Here is a 19520-nt window from a genome sequence, read left to right on the forward strand (position 1 = left end):
GAAGGTGGAATAGTTTTTGTGTGAATGATTTGTTGGAATACATTATTAAGTATACTGGCCCATCCCGATGGATCTTGCTTGAACACAAAGTTATTTAGACCATCCGGGCCTGAGGCACGAGATGAAGATGATTTCTTTATGAGCTCTTCTATTGATTCTATTGAACATTCTAAATTCCAGTCAGTCGAGGCCAAATTTGTGTAGATGTACTCGTCATATTGCACATCCGCATAGAGTTGTGAGAAGTGTTCAAGCCATTGTGCTTCTGTCACACTGCTCAGTTGGAGACTCGCTTGTAGTTGATTAGAAACTTTGTTAAGCAAGGCCCACACTAGAGCAGAGTTTTTATTATTGGCTGAGCACATAAAGGCTTCACTGTCCAACTGAAAGGGTTCTGCTCTTCTTGCCCGGGTTCAGTTTCGATATTGGCACCTCAGCCTCCTGCGAGCATGATCTCGTTTGCTGGGGGACAGTCTGAGAGTTGCTCTTAGTTCTTTCCTATATGCACTTTTAACTTGTACAATTGGATCACTTCGATGCTTGTGATTGGGCACACTAAGATGTTTTCCCAAATACAAAGAACCAAAGGAGGTCAAGATGTCAACTTAGAAATCATGTTTGAAATTATACAGTTTTTGAGTGGCTAAATTCAAAGCATCAAGAGATGCATTCGACCATTTAAAACGTGTTTTTGCATTATTCATACATAAACTCTGATTAGCCCATTGAAGTTTAGTCAAGTTTTGATCAGAGTCTCCCTGCCAGAGAAAAGTCAACATGTGATGATCACTAACAGATTGCTTTAACATTTCAAATTTAACAGCCCTGTGTGTCCAACATAAATATATAATCAATGATAGAATTGGATACTCCTCTTTCCCACATCGACTTGGGAGGAATGTCACCCAACAGTAAACCATTGGCCATATATAAATTATGGTCTGTGACAAATTTGAGTCACCTCACTCTGGCAAGCACTTGAGAAGCTTTCTTTGGACGTAAGCAATTGAGGTTTAAATCCCCTACTACCATTGTTGCAGTAATAGACTGGTTACATGATACAAGTTCCAGAACAGTGGACAAATCCTTGTAAAATGTATCATCTGCTAGTCCCACAGAGTTACGATATAAATTGACCAATGCCAGAGTTTGTGAGGCGAAAGTTATTTTGACTAACTGGATAAAATTATTTGGGGAGGCCCATTTAGTGATGGTTAGCCCTTTACTAGTCTTTACTGCCACAAGCAGGCCAGATATAGGTCTCCCTCTGGATGCTGTCAAAGCTGGTAACAAGACGACATTGTGATTGTCCCACATAGGGGTCTTCACGAGCCACGTCTCCTGGAGAGCCACTACATCATAGTGATTGATGTCATGGGATGAGCTCCATTGTAAATGGGAATGACCTCTGGTATTCCAGATAACTAATAAGTAATTGATTTGAGGGCTCTCGATTAATGGTTATGCTTGAGCAGAATTCACTTTTTCCTGTTGTGGAATTACAATAGGACCACAGTAGGAGCATGCACAAGCAGGAGGACCTTGTGTGTGTAATTTAGGCGATTGATGGGGTTCAGACTTTTTCGTTTCTTCTATAAGGCGTTCAGAATCCTGAGCAACCAAAAAACCCACCTTAAACAATTCCATTTTCTCTTTCCAGATTGAATTTAGTACTAACCCAGACCTAATCCACAATCGCACAATTGATAGGTTCTGGTCACATACAGATTCAAACTGCAGGTTATTGACATCACCAAAAATATTTAGTATGCTTGCTCTGCATAAGTCATATTTTTCAAACGGAGCGTCTCTGCATTTAATAATGAGAGAATGACAATTTGCAAAGGTATTCCTGCAGGCCTGTTTGCCTGCTCGTAAAAACTCAGTCCTTGTGATTTTGGGTGGCTGAGTAGAATGCCTCATTTCAAGATTCGGACAAGATTTATTCCATTGACTTTGAACCTCTGTGGATGATTTGGGGTTTTCCACCGTTACTTTGGTATTTGTGTTGACCTGAAAGAATTTAGGAGCAATCTCATTTGTAATCAAGGAGGGGGGGTTGGGTAACAGAGCTTGGGCCACACGTTCAGTTATGTAGGCGTCAACAGCTGCCTTTATCGAGAGCATGCGATCTTGCAAGGCATGCTCATCAATTAAATCGATTGGGTTAATGTGGCTTTGTGCAACTTCAAGGGGTCTGGCAAATCTCAGACCTGCCATTGACACTTGATCAACAGACACTGTGGCTGGCACCTCGGTCACTGCCCTTTCAATTAGATCAAGAATCTCCGTAAGAGGGGCATGATCAGCTGGATAACATACAGGAATAGTGACCGTCTCCACCGCCTGAATGATGGTTGGCAATGTGACCAATTGTCACAACTTTCAGGCTTGTCTGTTATGTCCAGATCACTCCCTGTTAGAGACTCCTCCCCCTCCTCCTCACCTGAGGGTATGTCCTTGTTCGTCTTCCTGCACCACTCCTTGACGGGTGACCTTTTTTTTAGAAGATACGGCCTACCACGGAACAACGCCACCGCGGTTGCCGAAGATTCCGGAAACCCAGTGGCCCCAGATCCGTGATAGCCAATGGGGAAAAAGCCGAACAGGCAAAAAAAAACCAAACGTCAGCCGTTGCTTAGAATTCCAGAGATCTCTTCGTGTGGACGCGGAACTCCAGCCACAGGTAGGTCTTGATGCAGTATGCAGCAGATAGAGTGCACTGTAGTATTGGGCGAAGGAGCAACAGAGGGGGATCCGAAGGGCACACCTTAGCGAGAGGATTGCCAAGACAGCGGAGGTCCTAAGGGAGATAAAGAGAGAGTACGGGAAGAAACGAAGGACCAGAAGGGAAGCAGCTCCGAGGCAAGGAGGGAACGAACGAGAAGGAAAGGCAAAGGGCAAGGAGAGCCCTGGAAAGGGAAGGAAAGGGGGGCTCAGCAGAGCCAAGAGAAATGATGTAGGAGCGTAGCAACAACAGGGTAGGCGAAGCAGTTGCAACGCAAAGAATCAAAGTCCTCCGATGATGGGTAGCCCTTCCAGGATAGTAAAAATTCCAATCGTCCTCTATGGTAACGGGAGTCTTTAATACCTGCCACCTCGTATTTCTTTTCCTGGGGCTCCTGCACCCTAGAGCGACCATCTATAGGTGCGGCCGGGATGTCAGCCAAGGCCGGACGCAATTGGGATGCATGGAAAACAGGGTGGATCCTCCTCATACACCTCGGCAACCGTAACCGGAAAGCAACCGGATTTATTTGGGAGAGAACTGTATAAGGTCCCACGAATCTGGGTGACAATTTGGATGGGTGGATCCATCTAGGTAGGAATCTGGTGGATAACCACACCCGAGAACCAGCCTTGATGATGGGGTTATCGGAACGCCTCTGGTCTGCCTGGCGTTTATTTCGATCGCGGGCTTGGGCTAAGGTGATCTTGGCCGTTCTGTGTGCATCAGTAATTTGCTGCAAACGGTCATCAATCGTAGGGCAAACAGATGCGGCAGTGGATACCAGTAATATACTCCTCGGATGTATACCAAAAGTACTGTAAAACGGGCTGAGCCCCGTCGCTGAATGGGTGCAGTTATTGTACGCAAATTCAGCAGTTGGTAACAAATCATACCAGTTGTCTTGCATGAGGTTGGTATAACACCTGAGATATTGTTCTAATGTCCCATTAAACCTCTCAGTCTGTCCGTTGGTTTGAGGGTGGAACCCAGAGGACAAAGCCCGTTCAATACCCAACTTTCGACACAGAGCAGTCCAGAATTTAGAGGTAAATTGACTGCCTCGATCCGAGATAATCTTAGTAGGTAAGCCATGTAAGCGGAAAATATCTCGAACGAATACCTCTGCCATCTGTGAGGACGATGGCAAGCTCGGGAAGGGGGAAAAATGGGCCAATTTGGTGAATGAATCTACGGTAACCATAATACATGTGTGGCCCCGAGAGATCGGAAGATCCACCACGAAGTCTGTGGAAATCAGCTCCCACGGAACTCCGGGCAAGGGAATCTGTTCAAGTAATCCAATGGGTCTTTTAAAACAGTTTTTACTTCGTGAACATCGGGCACATGATTGGACATATCTTTTAATGTCGGCGGACATTCCCGGCCAGAAGAAAGATCTCCGAACAAGTTCTTCAGTGTTTTTCACCCCTCGATGTCCTGCGGTGCAATGATCATGACACCAAGACATCACTTTCTGCTGTAGGTCCGACCGGGGCACGAATAATTTCTTGCTCCTGAAGCATAGACCTTCCTTCATTTCAACTCGGATGTGGGGTGACCGGGGAGTAGGAATAGGTATCCCCGTGGTAGCCGCCCTGACTTGAGAGAGAAAGGATGGTGTAGAGCCAATAAACACCTTGTTAGGAAAAAGTCTCTCCTTGGGCCATTGAGAGAGATCTTCAGAGACATAACAACGAGAAAGGGTGTCTGCGATCACATTCTGACTGTCTGGTACATAAGTGATCTCAAAGTCGTACTGGGCGAAGAAGTGGGCCCATCTGGCCTGTCGAGAGTTGGCACATTCCATGTTTTGTAGGGTCTTGAGATTTTTGTGATCCGTTCTGATGAGAAATGGTCTTTCTCCTCCTTGAAGGAGATGCCTCCATTCCTCACAGGCAAGCTTAATGGCCAAAAGTTCTCTTTCAATTACAGAATAGTTTTTTTGACTAAGATTAAGAGTCTTCGAGAGATATGCAATGGGATGTTCTACCCCTTCCTCTTCTTGCAGGAGGGCAGCCCCTACTGCATTGGGTGAGTCGTCTGCTTCCACAATGAATCTTTTACTTTGATTGGGTTGGATAAGAATGGGAGCCGAACTGAATCTTTGTTTTAGGGACTGATATGCCGTCTCGGCCTCCGTAGACCACGTGAAGGGTTGGTTTTCCTTCTTCAAAAGTGAGGTAATGGGAACTACAGTGGCTGAAAAGTTTTGAATGAATTTCCTATAGAAGTTGGTGAACCCCAGGAATCTCTGCACCTCTTTCACAGTCTTTGGAGATGGCCACTCTAGAACGGCGGAGACCTTCTTGGGGTCCATCTTAATGCCCTCTTGGGAGAGAACGAAACCTAGATACTGGACAGAAGAGACCAGGAATTCGCACTTAGTGGGTTTCACCAAAAGATGGTTCTCTTGTAGGCGGTGAAAAACTTCATGAAGATGAGAGAAGTGTTCTTGTGGGGACTTTGAAAATACTAGAATGTCATCCAAATAGATGATCACTGAACGGAACAACAAATCAGAGAAAGTGCGATTCATGAATCTTTGGAATATAGCGGGAGCATTGACAAGACCAAATGGCATTACCTTATACTCAAATAGACCAAAAGGTGTCCTGAATGCTGTCTTCCATTCACCTCCGGCCCTAATGCGCAGGAGGTGATAAGCATTCCTCAGGTCTAGTTTAGAGAAAACCGTAGCTCCTCTCACTGCCTCCAAGATGTCAGAAATCAATGGCATCGGGTATCGGTCCTGAATGGTAACCTGATTAAGCCCTCTGTAGTCGATGCATGGTCGGAGTTCTGTGGAATCCCTCTTGGCGATGAAAAACAAAGGTGCACCTGCTGTAGATTTCGATGTTTGAATCAAGCCATTCTTTAGGTTGGCGTCCAAGTACCCTCGGAGTACTTCCTTCTCCTTAACGGACAGAGAGAACATTCTGCCAAAAGGGACCAGGGAGTCGGGTACTAAATCTATAGTGCAATCTTCCGGGCGATGCGGGGGAAGATCATGTTCTGACTTCTCCAAGAAGACTTGATGGTACATCTGAAGTTGGGAAGGTATCAAATGTATTGCCCGGGGTTGCGTTTCCTTTGTTTCCACAGCCTGTAAAATTGCTGGCTGATAACTGGAGGCTTGTAAACAGGAGTGTTGACAATAGGAGGAAAGAAAGCTGAGTGTGTTCTTGGACCAATCTATGATAGGATTGTGTTGGCGCAGCCATGCTATTCCCAAGATGATATGGAAATGTGCTGCTCGGATGATTTTGAAAGATAAATCCTCCTTGTGATGTTGGATGGTAACCCAGATCGATTCTGTAGAATGAGTGATGGGACCTGAACAAAGGGGAGTGCCGTCTACTCCTTCCACCTTCAAATCTTCCTGGTTCTGGACTCGGCAGATTCCCATCTTCTCTGCCCATAGAGTGTCCATGAAATTGCCAGCAGCTCCACAGTCAATTAGGGCTAGAGTCTCCACAGATTGATCTCTCCAAGATAACTGCAGAGTAACCACCATCAAGCGGGTATCCTCTGACTGAGTTGAAGGAGTAACAGACAAGGAAACGTAGGGAGTTCCAGTAACTCCTTGAACCGTGGTCCCTCCTAGGTTCGAGGCGGCCCATTTCCCGAGCGCCTTGGTGGGACTTCAGGGCAGTTACGGAGCAAATGTGAGGAAGATCCACAGTACATGCAGAGACCCAACTCTCTGTGTCTCTTTCGTTCTTCAGGAGTTAGGGGAGTCCTCATGGATCCAATCTGCATTGGTTCTTCCTTATAAGGAGTTCCCGATGAAGGAGATGAAGGCTGGGAAGGAGTAGTAAAACCAGTGGTTCCTCTTCCTCGCTTCTTCTCTTGTCTACGTTCATTAATTCAGTGCTCAATCTGTAATACGACAGATAACAGCTCTGAAAAAGAGGTTGGTCGGGGGATCCTGGCCAGTTCATCTTTAAGTTCCTCTTTAAGGCCTCTGCGGAATATAGTGAATTGTGCTTGCTCTGACCAGGTGGATTCAGTGGCCAGTCGTTTAAACTTTGCGATATAGGACAAAAGGTCCATCTGACCTTGGTGTACTTCCAGTAGTTCCTCGCATGCCATGAATGTGATCTCGGGCCTCTCAAAGGTCTGTCTCAATTTGGCGAGTAAAGCTTCCCAGTCTCGTAAAACCAGATCATTAGCGGTAACTAAAGGGCTGGCCCAAGACAATGCGTTTCCAGTAAGGTTGGAAACTGCGTAGCCCACCTTATTCAGATCCGTAGAAAATGCTGTGGGCCGGAAAGCAAAATGCACATTACATGCGTCAATGAATACTTTGAGCAGTTTTGGTGTGCCATCAAATTTACCAACTGACAAAGGCATTGTAGGGAGATCCAAACTAGGTGTTTCCCGATTAGCCACCGATTGACGGAGTAAATTATTCTCCACTTTGAGATTCTGTACTTCTTGATTCAAATTACAGACCTCCAAATTAAGAGACTGTACTGCTGTAACCAGTTCCTGAACCTGTTCAGAGGTAGCCATTCCGGAATGTATTCGGCATTGCAATCTGTCACAACTTTCAGGCTTGTCTGCTATGTCCAGATCAATCCCTGTTAGGGACTCCTCCCCCTCCTCCTCACCTGAGTGTATGTCCTTGTTCGTCTTCCTGCTCCACTCCTTGACGGGTGACCTTTTTTTTAGAAGATACGGCCTACCACGGAACGACGCCACCGCGGTTGCCGAAGATTCCGGAAACCCAGTGGCCCCGGATCCGTGATAGCCAACAGGGAAAAAGCCGAATAGGCAAAAAAACCTGAAACGTCAGCCGTTGCTTAGAATTCCAGAGATCTCTTCGTGTGGATGCGGAACTCCAGCCACAGGTAGGTCTTGTTGCAGTATGCAGCAGATAGAGTGCACTGTAGTATTGGGCGAAGGAGCAACAGAGGGGGATCCGAAGGGCACACCTTAGCGAGAGGATCGCCAAGACAGCGGAGGACCTAAGGGAGAGAAAGAGAGAGTAAGGGGAGAAACAAAGGACCAGAAGGGAAGCAGCTCCGAGGCAAGGAGGGAACGAACGAGGAGGAAAGGCAAAGGGCAAGGAGAGCCCTAGAAAGGGAAGGAAATGGGGGCTCAGCAGAGCGAAGAGAAATGATGTAGGAGCGTAGCAACAACAGGGTAGCCGAAGCAGTTGCAACGCAAAGAATCCAAGGGAAACTGAATGTTGATAACGCCGGCGGCGGCCATCTTAAGAAAGATTAGACCGCAACCAGAGATTACGAATCAAACGTGATGGCACTAGCAATGGCGGCCCAGTCTCCATCGGTTCCATTGTTTGACAAAGAAGGGGCGCATGACACCGATTTCTGGGAATTCAATAAATGTGGAGTCGATGGAGCCGACATAGGAGGTGAGATAGATGTAGATTTCATTTCAGCTGTTTGATTTGGACCAATAAGTGGCTGGCTCATCTGAGCCTGTCACGCGACTCGACGCCGCATTCTTGGTATTGGCTTAGTCTTGGGCACATTTGGTTTAAGTCAAAAGGCCTTTGACAAGTTTTGAGGGTCAATAATGGTACATCCTACTTTGGCAAGGGGGCGAGTTTTTTTAACGCTCCTGTCAAGACTGACCCAGTAGTCATTTAGATTGATTACATTCGCTACAGATGGAGTGTCCGAGCAGATGATATTTTCAAATGCTGGTAATACCGACTTGATGATGCTCTCACCCCTTGTAGCAATTTTCCCACCCAGAGGACCACTAGAACCTTCAAAATCGCCCATGCCATCTGTAATGTTCGAAGGCGAGTCTAGTACTGATAGTTTAGCTATCCAGTCAACAATTTGTTGGATTTGACCAGACCGATGTGAATTTTTAGATCAAGGGATTCAAACAATTTAAATAGGCTGGCTACTGTGGTGTTTACGGCTGCCAGAGTAATTTCTATCAAGGCAACATTTTCTAATGCATTAACAGAATTATTAATCAGTAAACATCGCCTAGGTGTAGGCAATAGAAAAGATTCGTGAATAGATTGAATTGTTGAGCCCTTCAAGCCCTCCATTGCATCACCAATAGTAAGATCATCTTGAGATATGCTCATGTTCCTTTCACTCGCATGTATTGAAATATTAGACACATCCACTACAGCTGGAGCATGAGCAGAACTTTAATTTACAATTGACAAATCATTTCTGATGCCAGTGTGAATAGATTCCATTTGTGCATTGGCCAAGATGGTAAGATCAGAAAGAAGGGGCGAGGAAAGGAGCTGTCAGTGTCCAATAGCGGTTGAGATATCACACTTTGCAAGTTCATGTCGGAAAACACCTTCACGGAGGGTAGTTCATCCACCATGCACTCTTTTCGCTTTGCGCAAAAGGAGCGAATGTCTTTGTTCGCAAGTGGAGTTCCAAGTATTGGGGTTAGGGTAACAGATTTTTTTGATATGCGAGAGATTTTTCTTTGCTTTAATATCACTGTTGGTGTATTTGTTGCAAAACAAATACTATCCGGCATGTTTGTTTTTAAGGTGTATGGGCAATGGAACATATGGAACTAATGCTATTGCAGCCTTGTGGAGCAATCGAGAAGCAATCCACTTACTGTTGGCCGGATGGTATGGCCCACTCCTGTGCATTGCAATACAATAACAAATTCACCGGCAGTAAAGTAGAATCCAAAAACAAACATTTACGGTTACTCCCTTAACCCGCAGCACCGCGGCAAAGCAGGACTTTCCGGGACTTACTCGGGTGCGTGCGTGTGGTGCACGCGCATGCACAGCTTTATAGGCACTCCCACTATACGTGAGTTGCAAAGCCTAAACAAAGAAAAAAAGGTTGTAAATAACCGTACAAAGTGGTGAGTATATAATGTCCTTGATACAGTTCTTCACCTTGTGGAAGTCACAGTCTTTGTTCTTACTTAGAAGTGCAGTAGTCCGTGAAGGAAACAAAATCCAGGTTTCACAGCTCGTAGGATTCCGCTGCAAAGCGGAACTTTCCGGGACTTACTCGGGTGCACGTGTGGGCTATTCACAATTTGTTCTTGAATCAGTTTTTGGGTAAAAATAAAAATAATCCCAGATTGTACTAGGGCTCATTACATTTCCCATTGTTTTAAGAAACATGGTCTATGATACTCCATGGACCTAAACCACGACCTTGAACATGACACGGGTCAGAAAGGCCTCAACACACAGCATGCTGTACAATTTCAGGAGTGCCAGACAAACAGAACCTTAAGGGAGCAGCCAATAACTTAACGGGGTTCGGGGGGAGTTTTTACGGGGTATGTTTCTGTTACTTGAGATTCAGGTCTAAATGAAACGACAGGGGTGAGGAGGAAGTGGGGGTCGCAAATAAGGCACTTACTCCAACGTCTCCCGCGCCCCCTCTGCCGCAACATTAGTAAGACAACACAAATAGAATACCAGGAGTTATGCCTAATCTCTTCCGCACTTAACTGCATGAAGTTTGTACCTATATATTAAATGCCAATAAAGATATTGTTCAAAAAATTAAAATAAACATGGTATATGCTTCAGGTGGAAGACAGGACTGATGATGGCACAGTCACAATAAGCCACCCGTATTCATGGGACCATTCTTCATAGCTCACCTTTGAAGATGCAAGGTAGGAAGATGAACGCACACAAGTCTTACACATCTTTCTGTTTGTCTGCTTTGCCCTGCAGGAATTTGTGGAGATTGGAAGAATCACTTTACCGTGCACCAAAATGAGAAATTTGATGAGGATTATGAAAAGAAAATGTCAGGGACCACCCTGTCTTTTCGTACAGAAATCTAAGGAGTAATTAACCAACCGAAGACCAGATGTTTAATTTTGTGAATGGATTGATGGATCAACATGATTGCTAATTATTAGAGAACCTTTTATGTGTTGGAAATACTGGGACAGGTTAGTGGTCACCACAAGGCATTGCAACGTGGGGGATGTCAGAACGAGAACCTAAACTGTGTTTGTTTGGCTCAATCTAGTTAATGGTGGGAACATGTCAGAGCTACACAGAAAACTGTGGATATTAGCATTGGACCTATTGGCGCATTTCAACTAATGAACTCATTGGTGAGGCCAGGGAAGATGCAAGCATGGGATTTGATCGGGAACTTGAGACAATTGGGAAGAGCAGGGTGAGGCTGCTTCCTCTGGTACTGGATTCATCGTCCATGGCCAGTGGTTGTACCCCTATGCGTGCACAGAAACATGTTTATGCAAATGAGGCAACCAGGATGAAGAAGCTCAGATGCCAAACCTGTATGTTGGCACCTTTCACGGATATTCACCCATGGGTTTAAGTCCACTCTTAAACACTCCCTTATTTAGGCTGAACATTTCTTGGTAATTTTGCATTATTAAAGGGGAGAAGGATGAAAGGAAAATAGGGAGTTTCAGATAAGTAGATAACTTGAGAAGGGAACAATGCTCATACACATGTTTCATTAAAACACATACTTTTGAAAAAAAAATGTATTCTTTATAGTTCATTACAAACTTTTAAAATTTGATACATTCATAACCAAAGCACTTCCTTGCATTTACAAATCAACAAAGATCATTAATCAACATACATTTGTCTTTTGTTTTTACAGATAATGATCATCGTTTATATTGTATTATTCACTATACCTCTATGATTTGTATAATAAAATAAAAATTAGAACTGACAGCAGTCTACGCAATATTTTTCTGCCATGATTCCTTCTAATTTTTCAAAATAAAATATTAAAGCAAAGGTTAATTTCATGTCCGTTCCCTGAGTCATCAAGTTCCACCACTCTTCTCCATTGAGGAGTGGTCTCTTTGTAATTTCTAGCCCTAGATGAGTAGTTCGGGGCTCATTGAGTTTTTTTCAGTATAACACCAAGTGCTTCAATGTTTCTTTTTCTGCTCTACAGAACCTGCATTCATCATCCAAGTTATTGACCTTACTTCTTATATTGGTGACAGTTTTAGTTTGAAACAGGTTCATGCGAAATGTCATTCAAATTTTCCTTTTTTTCTACACAGAAATATTTGGAGATATTTTGGGAGTGTGTTCACAGCTCTTGCTTCTTGGGCAACTTGTGCCATGCACCTATGGTGCGTTCTCTGCTCCTGGCTTTCACACCAATCCTGGTGCCATCATTTCTTTTTCACTGCATTAGGGTTTTGGATCAGAGTTAGTTGATCTACTTGCAGTTGTTTTAGCGTCATCGCACAGTTTTGCTTCCACTTACTCAATATGGAATCGTCAAAATAATTTCCTTCAGTGCGCAGAATTTGGTATTGAGGTAAATCGTCTGCTCCCAGTACTTTTCTGTATACTGAAAGCATATTCCACATCACCTTTGCATTGATTGAGGTTAAACCTAACTCATATCTGATGCAGGCAGTCGGTGTCCCTCTTGGGAGTGATGGCATTTTGCTCCAATATGTATTTTCGCACCAAGACCAAGTAGCAGCCCGGCAACCCAGCATAGCTTCTCCAACAAAGATCAATGCTGGAATGACTTTAGCTTTATAGAATTCTATTGTTGGTTTCATAGTGAAACTACCATACTTTTTGTTTATTATGGTTCCTTGGGCTGCCAAAGCTTTACATTTCTGACTATTTTTCTCCACCATTTGATTGTCGTTGATGCATGGATTTATGATTACACCTAGATATTGGGTCTCCATAGTAAGTTTGATTGTTTTTTTTCCGATGACCCATTGAAGTTTTTCCAAATTTCTTCGTGTTGAACCCGTTAAGTTTTGGAGTACCAATATCTCTGTTTTTGTCAGGTTAATCACAAGACCATTTGCCTCGGTGTAGGCCAATTTGGGTGACAACTATTAATAGGATATATTTCAACAAAAGGAAGGAATATACAACAAACTATATAAAACAGTGAACTTATCCCCTCAGAAAGCAGAAATACATAACAGCCGCTAAAACAATATGGGCTGCATTATGTATTCTCAATAAACATAAAACAGTATTATCAGAAAATATCATTTTTAATATATTCATCTCTAATTCAGCACAGGTAATACAAAAATAGTTTCAAAAACATATACACATAACATAGTCATATACATGTTAAAAACATTCCACCTCGCAGTATAGAAACATTTATGCCGACAATTAGATCAGCATAGCACCAGAATGGCAACTTAATTGATCTCATTTCCCATTGTGTGTCACAGCCCAACTTATATAAGTTTCTGTCCTCTGTGTTCTCAATAACCGGACATTCATCAGGGGCAGAGGTAATCCTGTGCTTCAGGTAGATTCTTCCTATTCAACCAACAACTTGCTATTTCTTTTTGTGAATACAGATCTGATAGTCATTCATCGTTCCACATAGGCAGACGTCCATCTCTTCGTAGCAGTGAACCTTCTAGAACCCTAGGATGTTCAGTGCAATTTCCCCAACCCCTCCAAAGGAAATTGAACGAACGGAACTTCGCACCGGAAGTCTGCTTGGTTGAGCTCCTGGGGACTGTGGAGAGACTCTGGTGCGTGAACACCACGGTGGTCCAACTAAAAGCCAATTCCGCGCACGGGTGCTCTTTTCTTCCCAATGGCTCGCGTTATAGCAGCGTTAGGGTTCCCAAAGAATTGCGTTTTGAAAATAGAACAGCTGTGTTCACCAGAGTCTCTCCACAGTCCCCATGAGCTCAACCAAGCAGACTTCCGGTGCGAAGTTCCGTTCGTTCAATTTCCTTTGGAGGGGTTGGGGAAATTGCACTGAACATCCTAGGGTTCTAGAAGGTTCACTGCTACGAAGAGATGGACGTCTGCCTATGTGGAACGATGAATGACTATCAGATCTGTATTCACAAAAAGAAATAGCAAGTTGTTGGTTGAATAGGAAGAATCTACCTGAAGCACAGGATTACCTCTGCCCCTGATGAATGTCCGGTTATTGAGAACACAGAGGACAGAAACTTATATAAGTTGGGCTGTGACACACAATGGGAAATGAGATCAATTAAGTTGCCATTCTGGTGCTATGCTGATCTAATTGTCGGCATAAATGTTTCTATACTGTGAGGTGGAATGTTTTTAACATGTATATGACTATGTTATGTGTATATGTTTTTGAAACTATTTTTGTATTACCTGTGCTGAATTAGAGATGAATATATTAAAAATGATATTTTCTGATAATACTGTTTTATGTTTATTGAGAATACATAATGCAGCCCATATTGTTTTAGCGGCTGTTATGTATTTCTGCTTTCTGAGGGGATAAGTTCACTGTTTTATATAGTTTGTTGTATATTCCTTCCTTTTGTTGAAATATATGTTATATATCCTCACTTAGTAGGAGGGATCATCACCAGAGTGTGGGGTTACCCCTGTAGAAGAGTATCTCTCTCTCTATCTATTAATAGGATGTCATAAGCATATAAGATGTAGCTTAGTCTGTTTCCGTTTATCTTCGGGGCAACAGCTCTTGTTGGTTCTAGCGCACTTTCTATATCCGAGATAAAAGCGCTAAATGGACTTGCTCCAAGAGGGCACCCCTGTTTCACTCCTCTGGATGTTATAATTTCCAATGAAAGAGATCCCTGCTGTTCCAGTCTAACTCTTATGGTGGTCTTCGGGTAAAGTTCTTTAATTGCAGCGAGTAAACCTTCTGGACATCCTTGTTTGTTCAATTTAGTCCATAGAAGCTCACGGTCAGTGCTGTCAAACACGTGAGCTAAATCTGCAAAGGCTAAATATACTTTCGTTTTTTTTCTTATAACCTCCATTTTCAATTAAATTATACTTATATGGTTAAAAAATGGAAAACTATTGCACCAACAATCATACAAAAATTACATTTGATTGCAACCAAAAAATAGAAAACTGAAAAATAGAAAAGAATCACACACATTTTTGTGAAAGTCTTGTATATCCTATCATGCAATAATGTTAAAAAAATAAAAATATAGTACTATACCAGTGGTTATTCATTAAGGATGTTGCTCATTTCTATTATTACTTCAATTGTCCCATGAATGTGTATCCTTGTTTTAGCCTTTCGCAAAAATGTGTTTGTGTGATTCTTTTCTATTTTTTACTTTTATGATTTTTGGTTGCAATTAAATATAACTTTTTGTATAATTATTGTTCCTTTTTTTAAATCATATAAGGATAATTTAAGTTCCAATTATAAAATATAAATAATGAGGGAAAGCCATACTGCATGGTCAGGAAATCCATACTTAGCAGTCAACAAATAGCTTGAAACGTCCAAGATTAGTAATCAAGCAGCCGCATATGTTTCCATGCCAAAAACATTTCCATTTCCAAATGAAAGATGCAACTGCAAACACCACAACGGGGATTGCAGTTGAAAGTGCACAGTAAAAAGCCTCTTGCAGATGTCATTTAGGATCATTTAGAAATAACTTAAACATGTTTGAAGAAAGGCCACAGCCTTGCCTCACACCCCTACCATGTAAAAGTTCTCCCCAAGGCGCCAATACCGCACTCACCCTCTTGCATAGTGAATCAAGGCTTATGCAACGCCATCAATGATTTGGTTTGGGTGGGTTTAGAAATGTATGCACAAGCCTACCTACCTGACATTGTGAGTGTTCTAGGCTATTTTGGCTAACACGACACACATGCCACAGCGCCATAGATTAGCCATCCCTAGAGGTTTCTCTTCGGTTCAGAGACCTGAACAATGCATTGTGGGAGAATATGTAGATTATGCAAGAATTCTATTCTGTGTACTGTGATCTCAAACTGCTAAGGTGGTGGTTTATAAATTGAAGATACATATCCATGTATGATATCCTTAGAATCTAGAATTAGTTTATTGTGGCTTAATGCAAGAACGCCTTTTGTTTTGAATACTTGTTGAGTCACACTCTTGCAGCCGCAAATGAAATATTAAAAGGTGTAGCTATAACTCTGTCCCCTAACTTTTTTGAGGTGCTCAATCTCAACGCATTTCATGCCTGATACGCGTTCTGAACTTTCAGTTTCCCTGCAGTGAGCCGCCACAGGACAGCGACCCACTGACAGGACAGCAACCATCTTCATTCCTAGAGGCTGCGACATGTTCCGCTAATCCTTCCCCTAACTGTCGCCGCGTGCTGCCGACTTAGAATTTGAAGCCGGTGCAGATAATTACATAAAACTGTTGACAATTTGAATTGGCAGTCCCACTGGGTTATGGAGGCATAAGATCGACAGTCCCACTGGGTTATGGAGGCATAAGATCGACAGTCCCGCTGGGTTATGGAGGCATAAGATCGACATACAGAAGTCGACAGGCTCAAAGTATCGACATTTAATGGTCGACATGTATATCTGGCTGAGAGAGATGTGAAATTAAAAATGGCGACGGTGTGACTGGGAATGAAACGGGCATGACCCCTCATTCTTAAAGCGAAGCAACGGAATGAAAGCGACAAATTGAATATAAGTGCATGTTTCAGTTTATCTAGCGCTCTATGAGAAGAGGCTGGCTAGAGAGCAACGCGGGTGAAAACCCGTGTATTTAGGCCTATCAATATTTTAACCAAAGGGTGTTTCACTGTCAAAATATATCACATTTTTAATTTGGAAATGGGAACATCGACCGATTTTACTGTATATCTTTTGACATAGGGATCTTTTCACGTTCATCAAAAGACATGCAACCCTCACTGGGGAAGCCAAAGATGACGCAGGCATGGGATTTGATGGCGAATCTGAGGCTGTAGTTAGAGCAGTGTGAGACAGCCTGCCCCGCTACTGGATCCCGGGCCCTGGCCCATGGATATGCCCATGTGTCTGCCAAAACACATACTTAAGTGGATAGAGGAGCTCGGATTTCAGTGCTCTTCCTAGGCATTCAATTCACGGTTTGATTGTGAACAGAGGATAGCTCAGGGGCAACGTGCTGGTTTTGGAAGCAGGTGCATGCAAGACAATACAGAGCAAGAGTTTCGGATCCCGGATCCGCTCTTAGAAACCAAACTCAGGTTGTAACACCCACCCATATTAAAATAAATAAAAATGGTTCAATGTTCCTTTTTCCGAATTACTTGGAGTTTTTTCATCTAATTTGTTGTGTTCAATTTGGGGGGATTCCCCCCATACCTCCATTGCCCTTAGTAACTGCCCCTACCTCAAACCCCTGTCCTTACCGCACAATTCCCTAAAGAATTTGATGATAATTCAAAGTAATTACTGTCAGCAAATGAACGAGATACCAAATTCATACCCTTTTTTAGGCAAACTATTTTTTTAATGAAAATTGCATGCATAAAAGTGGGCATGGCAGGGGTGAAAGGAACATTGGATGGGGCAGATAAGGGGTGTCCTGAAATGCTGTGTTAAAAATATTACGCACTGTGCAAACTCACTATGGTGGCAAGTTCAAAGCACGGAGACTTGCTTGTAAATTGATGGATTGTACCCCTGCCCAGAGCATTGTTTGCACAGGAAAGGGGAAGGGTTGAACCGGTGCTGGAAAGAAGGTTCAGATAAAAGAATCTAGGGGTTCAAACACAGGTGTGGCAGGCTGAAGGAAGAATGATCAGTGCTGGTGAAAGCCAGGGCTTTAAGTGGGCCGGGGCCTGCCGGTGCTGGGCCCCGGCAGGCTCTGAAATTTCGTTTTGAGGCGGGGCCCTGCCGGGGCCCACTAATCTCCCCTGGCAGCCCCGGCCACAACACAAAAAAGGCATTTTTTTCTACAGCTTGAAGCTCTCGCTCGTGTGCGAAAGCTTCAGGCTTCAGAAAAAAATGCCTGTCAGCCATAATGGTGGCGCCGCACCTGCGAGGCATCCCTTTAATCAAGTGATGCACGTGGGCCGGCGCCACCATTATGGAGAAAACGTGAGGCCTCTGGAAGCAGAGGCCTGCTTTCTAAATACTGAAGCTCCCGCGGATTCGCGGGAGTTTCAGTATTTAGGAAAAAGGCCTCTGCTGGCAGTGGCCTCACCCTTTCAGCCTTAATGGTGACGCTGCCCCTCCCCAGCTGGCGAGGGGCAGCACCACCATTAAGGCTGAATAGGCGAGGCGCTGTCCCCTGCCAGGCAAGCCTAAACAAAATAAATGCAGAGATCAGCACCCTCTCCCCAATAGGGGAGAGGGTCCTAATCTCTACAAAAGGCTGCCTGGCAGGTGTGCCAGTAGCCCATTGAGCCGGGGCTCGCCAAGGGGGCGTGGCCTAATGGGCCATCAAGACCCCCGTTGTTAGGCCACGCCCCCTCGATGAGCCCCGGCTCGGTTTGTAGTGCCACTTAAGGCACTGGTGAAAGCTCAGGTGCATGTTGATCCAGCCAAAGTAGATCATAGATCAGGAGTGCAGAAATAGGAGTGTAAAGTCTAAGGTGCCTGAAAGGAGTGGAAATATTTACGGGAGAGCAGCTTCAGAGAGAGAGAAAGGCCTTAGCGCAAGTAGTGTGTGGATGTGTGATCCGCTTGAGATTTGCTCAATCGCACCCTTGAATCGTGCCGGGTTTTATTATCGAGGGGGTGCGTTCAATTTGGCCACCAGTGGCAAAGTCAAAGACAGACTTGGTAAGAGGAAAATGTAGACCTAAACAAATAGGTTGAGTAGAGGGGGAATGGCCAGAGAAGTCTGGTTCCATCTTCTGTCAAATTTTGTAGTGATGCGAGTATGTTTTTGGATGCGCAACAGAACAGGAGAGCAAATCCCCTTCGACTTAATCCCTTCTCACAAAGGGCCAGGTTGCATAAATGGGAATGGTGGAAAGAACTTTGGACACTTGTAACCGAGGGTTGGCTTGGAGATGTGGTTCCTTTGGGAGCAATGCCTTGGCCTGGTCCTCCTGGAAGTTTTCGAGGCCTGCAAGTGGCCTTATAGGCATGGTCGTGTGGGACCTGGATTCTTCTTGGGATGAGGATGGGCTCTTCAGGGAGTTAATCTGAATAATCCAGCCTTGCCTAAATACCTTACCCTATTAAAAGCCAACAGCAGCGCAGTCGTAGGTCGAACAGGGGTGTAAAGTCTGATTAACAGCTTACATATCTAGGTCTACTTTGGGTGTTATGGCCCTTTTCATTAACTAAGGGCTATTCATGTGTCTTCTTTTAATTGCTTTTTGCGGAGTGGTACAGGTCACTTATTTATTTTGCATTTTTAAAGCACTCACACAGCCTGGGGGCATCGAGGCGCTGTTACCCGAATATGGGCCTCATTACGACCCCGGCGCTAAACCATGGTGCTATTAGCACCATGGTCCATGCCGGGGTCCGCCATGGTGAATGGCGGAATTACCGCCCCATTCCAAGTTTGGTGGGGCGGTAATTCCCCATTCACCATGGGCCCTTCCCCATTCCCATTCCCATTTTTGCCCCATAGGGCTGAATGGGAATGGGGAAGGCGCTAAGTCCAGTGCCGCAAATTGCGGCAGCGTACTTAGCACCAAGGTCCCTTTGCGGCACGTACTTAGCACCAAGGTCCCTTTGCGGCACTCTACTTTAATGGCTGGAAAAACCAGCCGTTAAGGTTGGGTCCCGCAAAGGGACCTCGTAATCAGGCGTTAAGGGTTTAACGGCTCCAACACCTTTTACGGCGCCGTTAAACCCTTCGTAATGAGGCCCCATGTCTTAGTTGCGTATTTATAACGCGCTTAATACCCAGCGGCTTCTAAGCGCGGACCTGGGGATCGAACCTGTGTTGCTTTGCGTCGTCTTGTTTCCAAGGCGAGCACGTTTCCGCTGAGCTATCCTGCCGAGACTTACTGGATGCTTCAAAGCTGTCAGCCTCATACAAAGCAACATGACATTCATGTGAAATGACAAATCAAAATAAACATGCCATGCATAACGTGGCTTAATATAACCGTCTGAAATACAAAAGCCGGA

At 44.2% G+C, this 19520-nt stretch overlaps 1 protein-coding gene across 2 annotated transcripts in view; it reads left to right on the plus strand.

Moving 5' to 3' along the window:
* Window positions 1–11361, plus strand: part of LOC138504315 (sulfotransferase 1B1-like) — a 127110-nt gene extending 115749 nt beyond the window's left edge. For both annotated transcript variants that reach the window (XM_069624726.1, XM_069624727.1), the window contains one exon: window positions 10404–11361. In XM_069624726.1, the coding sequence (XP_069480827.1) occupies window positions 10404–10516 (113 nt within the window). In that variant the 3' untranslated portion in view covers window positions 10517–11361. The remainder of the gene's footprint in view (window positions 1–10403) is intronic.
* The last annotated feature ends 8159 nt before the right edge of the window (window positions 11362–19520 follow it).

Source organism: Ambystoma mexicanum, chromosome 11 (assembly GCF_040938575.1).
Source record: "Ambystoma mexicanum isolate Mex_15411 chromosome 11, UKY_AmexF1_1, whole genome shotgun sequence".
Classification (NCBI taxonomy): domain Eukaryota; kingdom Metazoa; phylum Chordata; class Amphibia; order Caudata; family Ambystomatidae; genus Ambystoma; species Ambystoma mexicanum.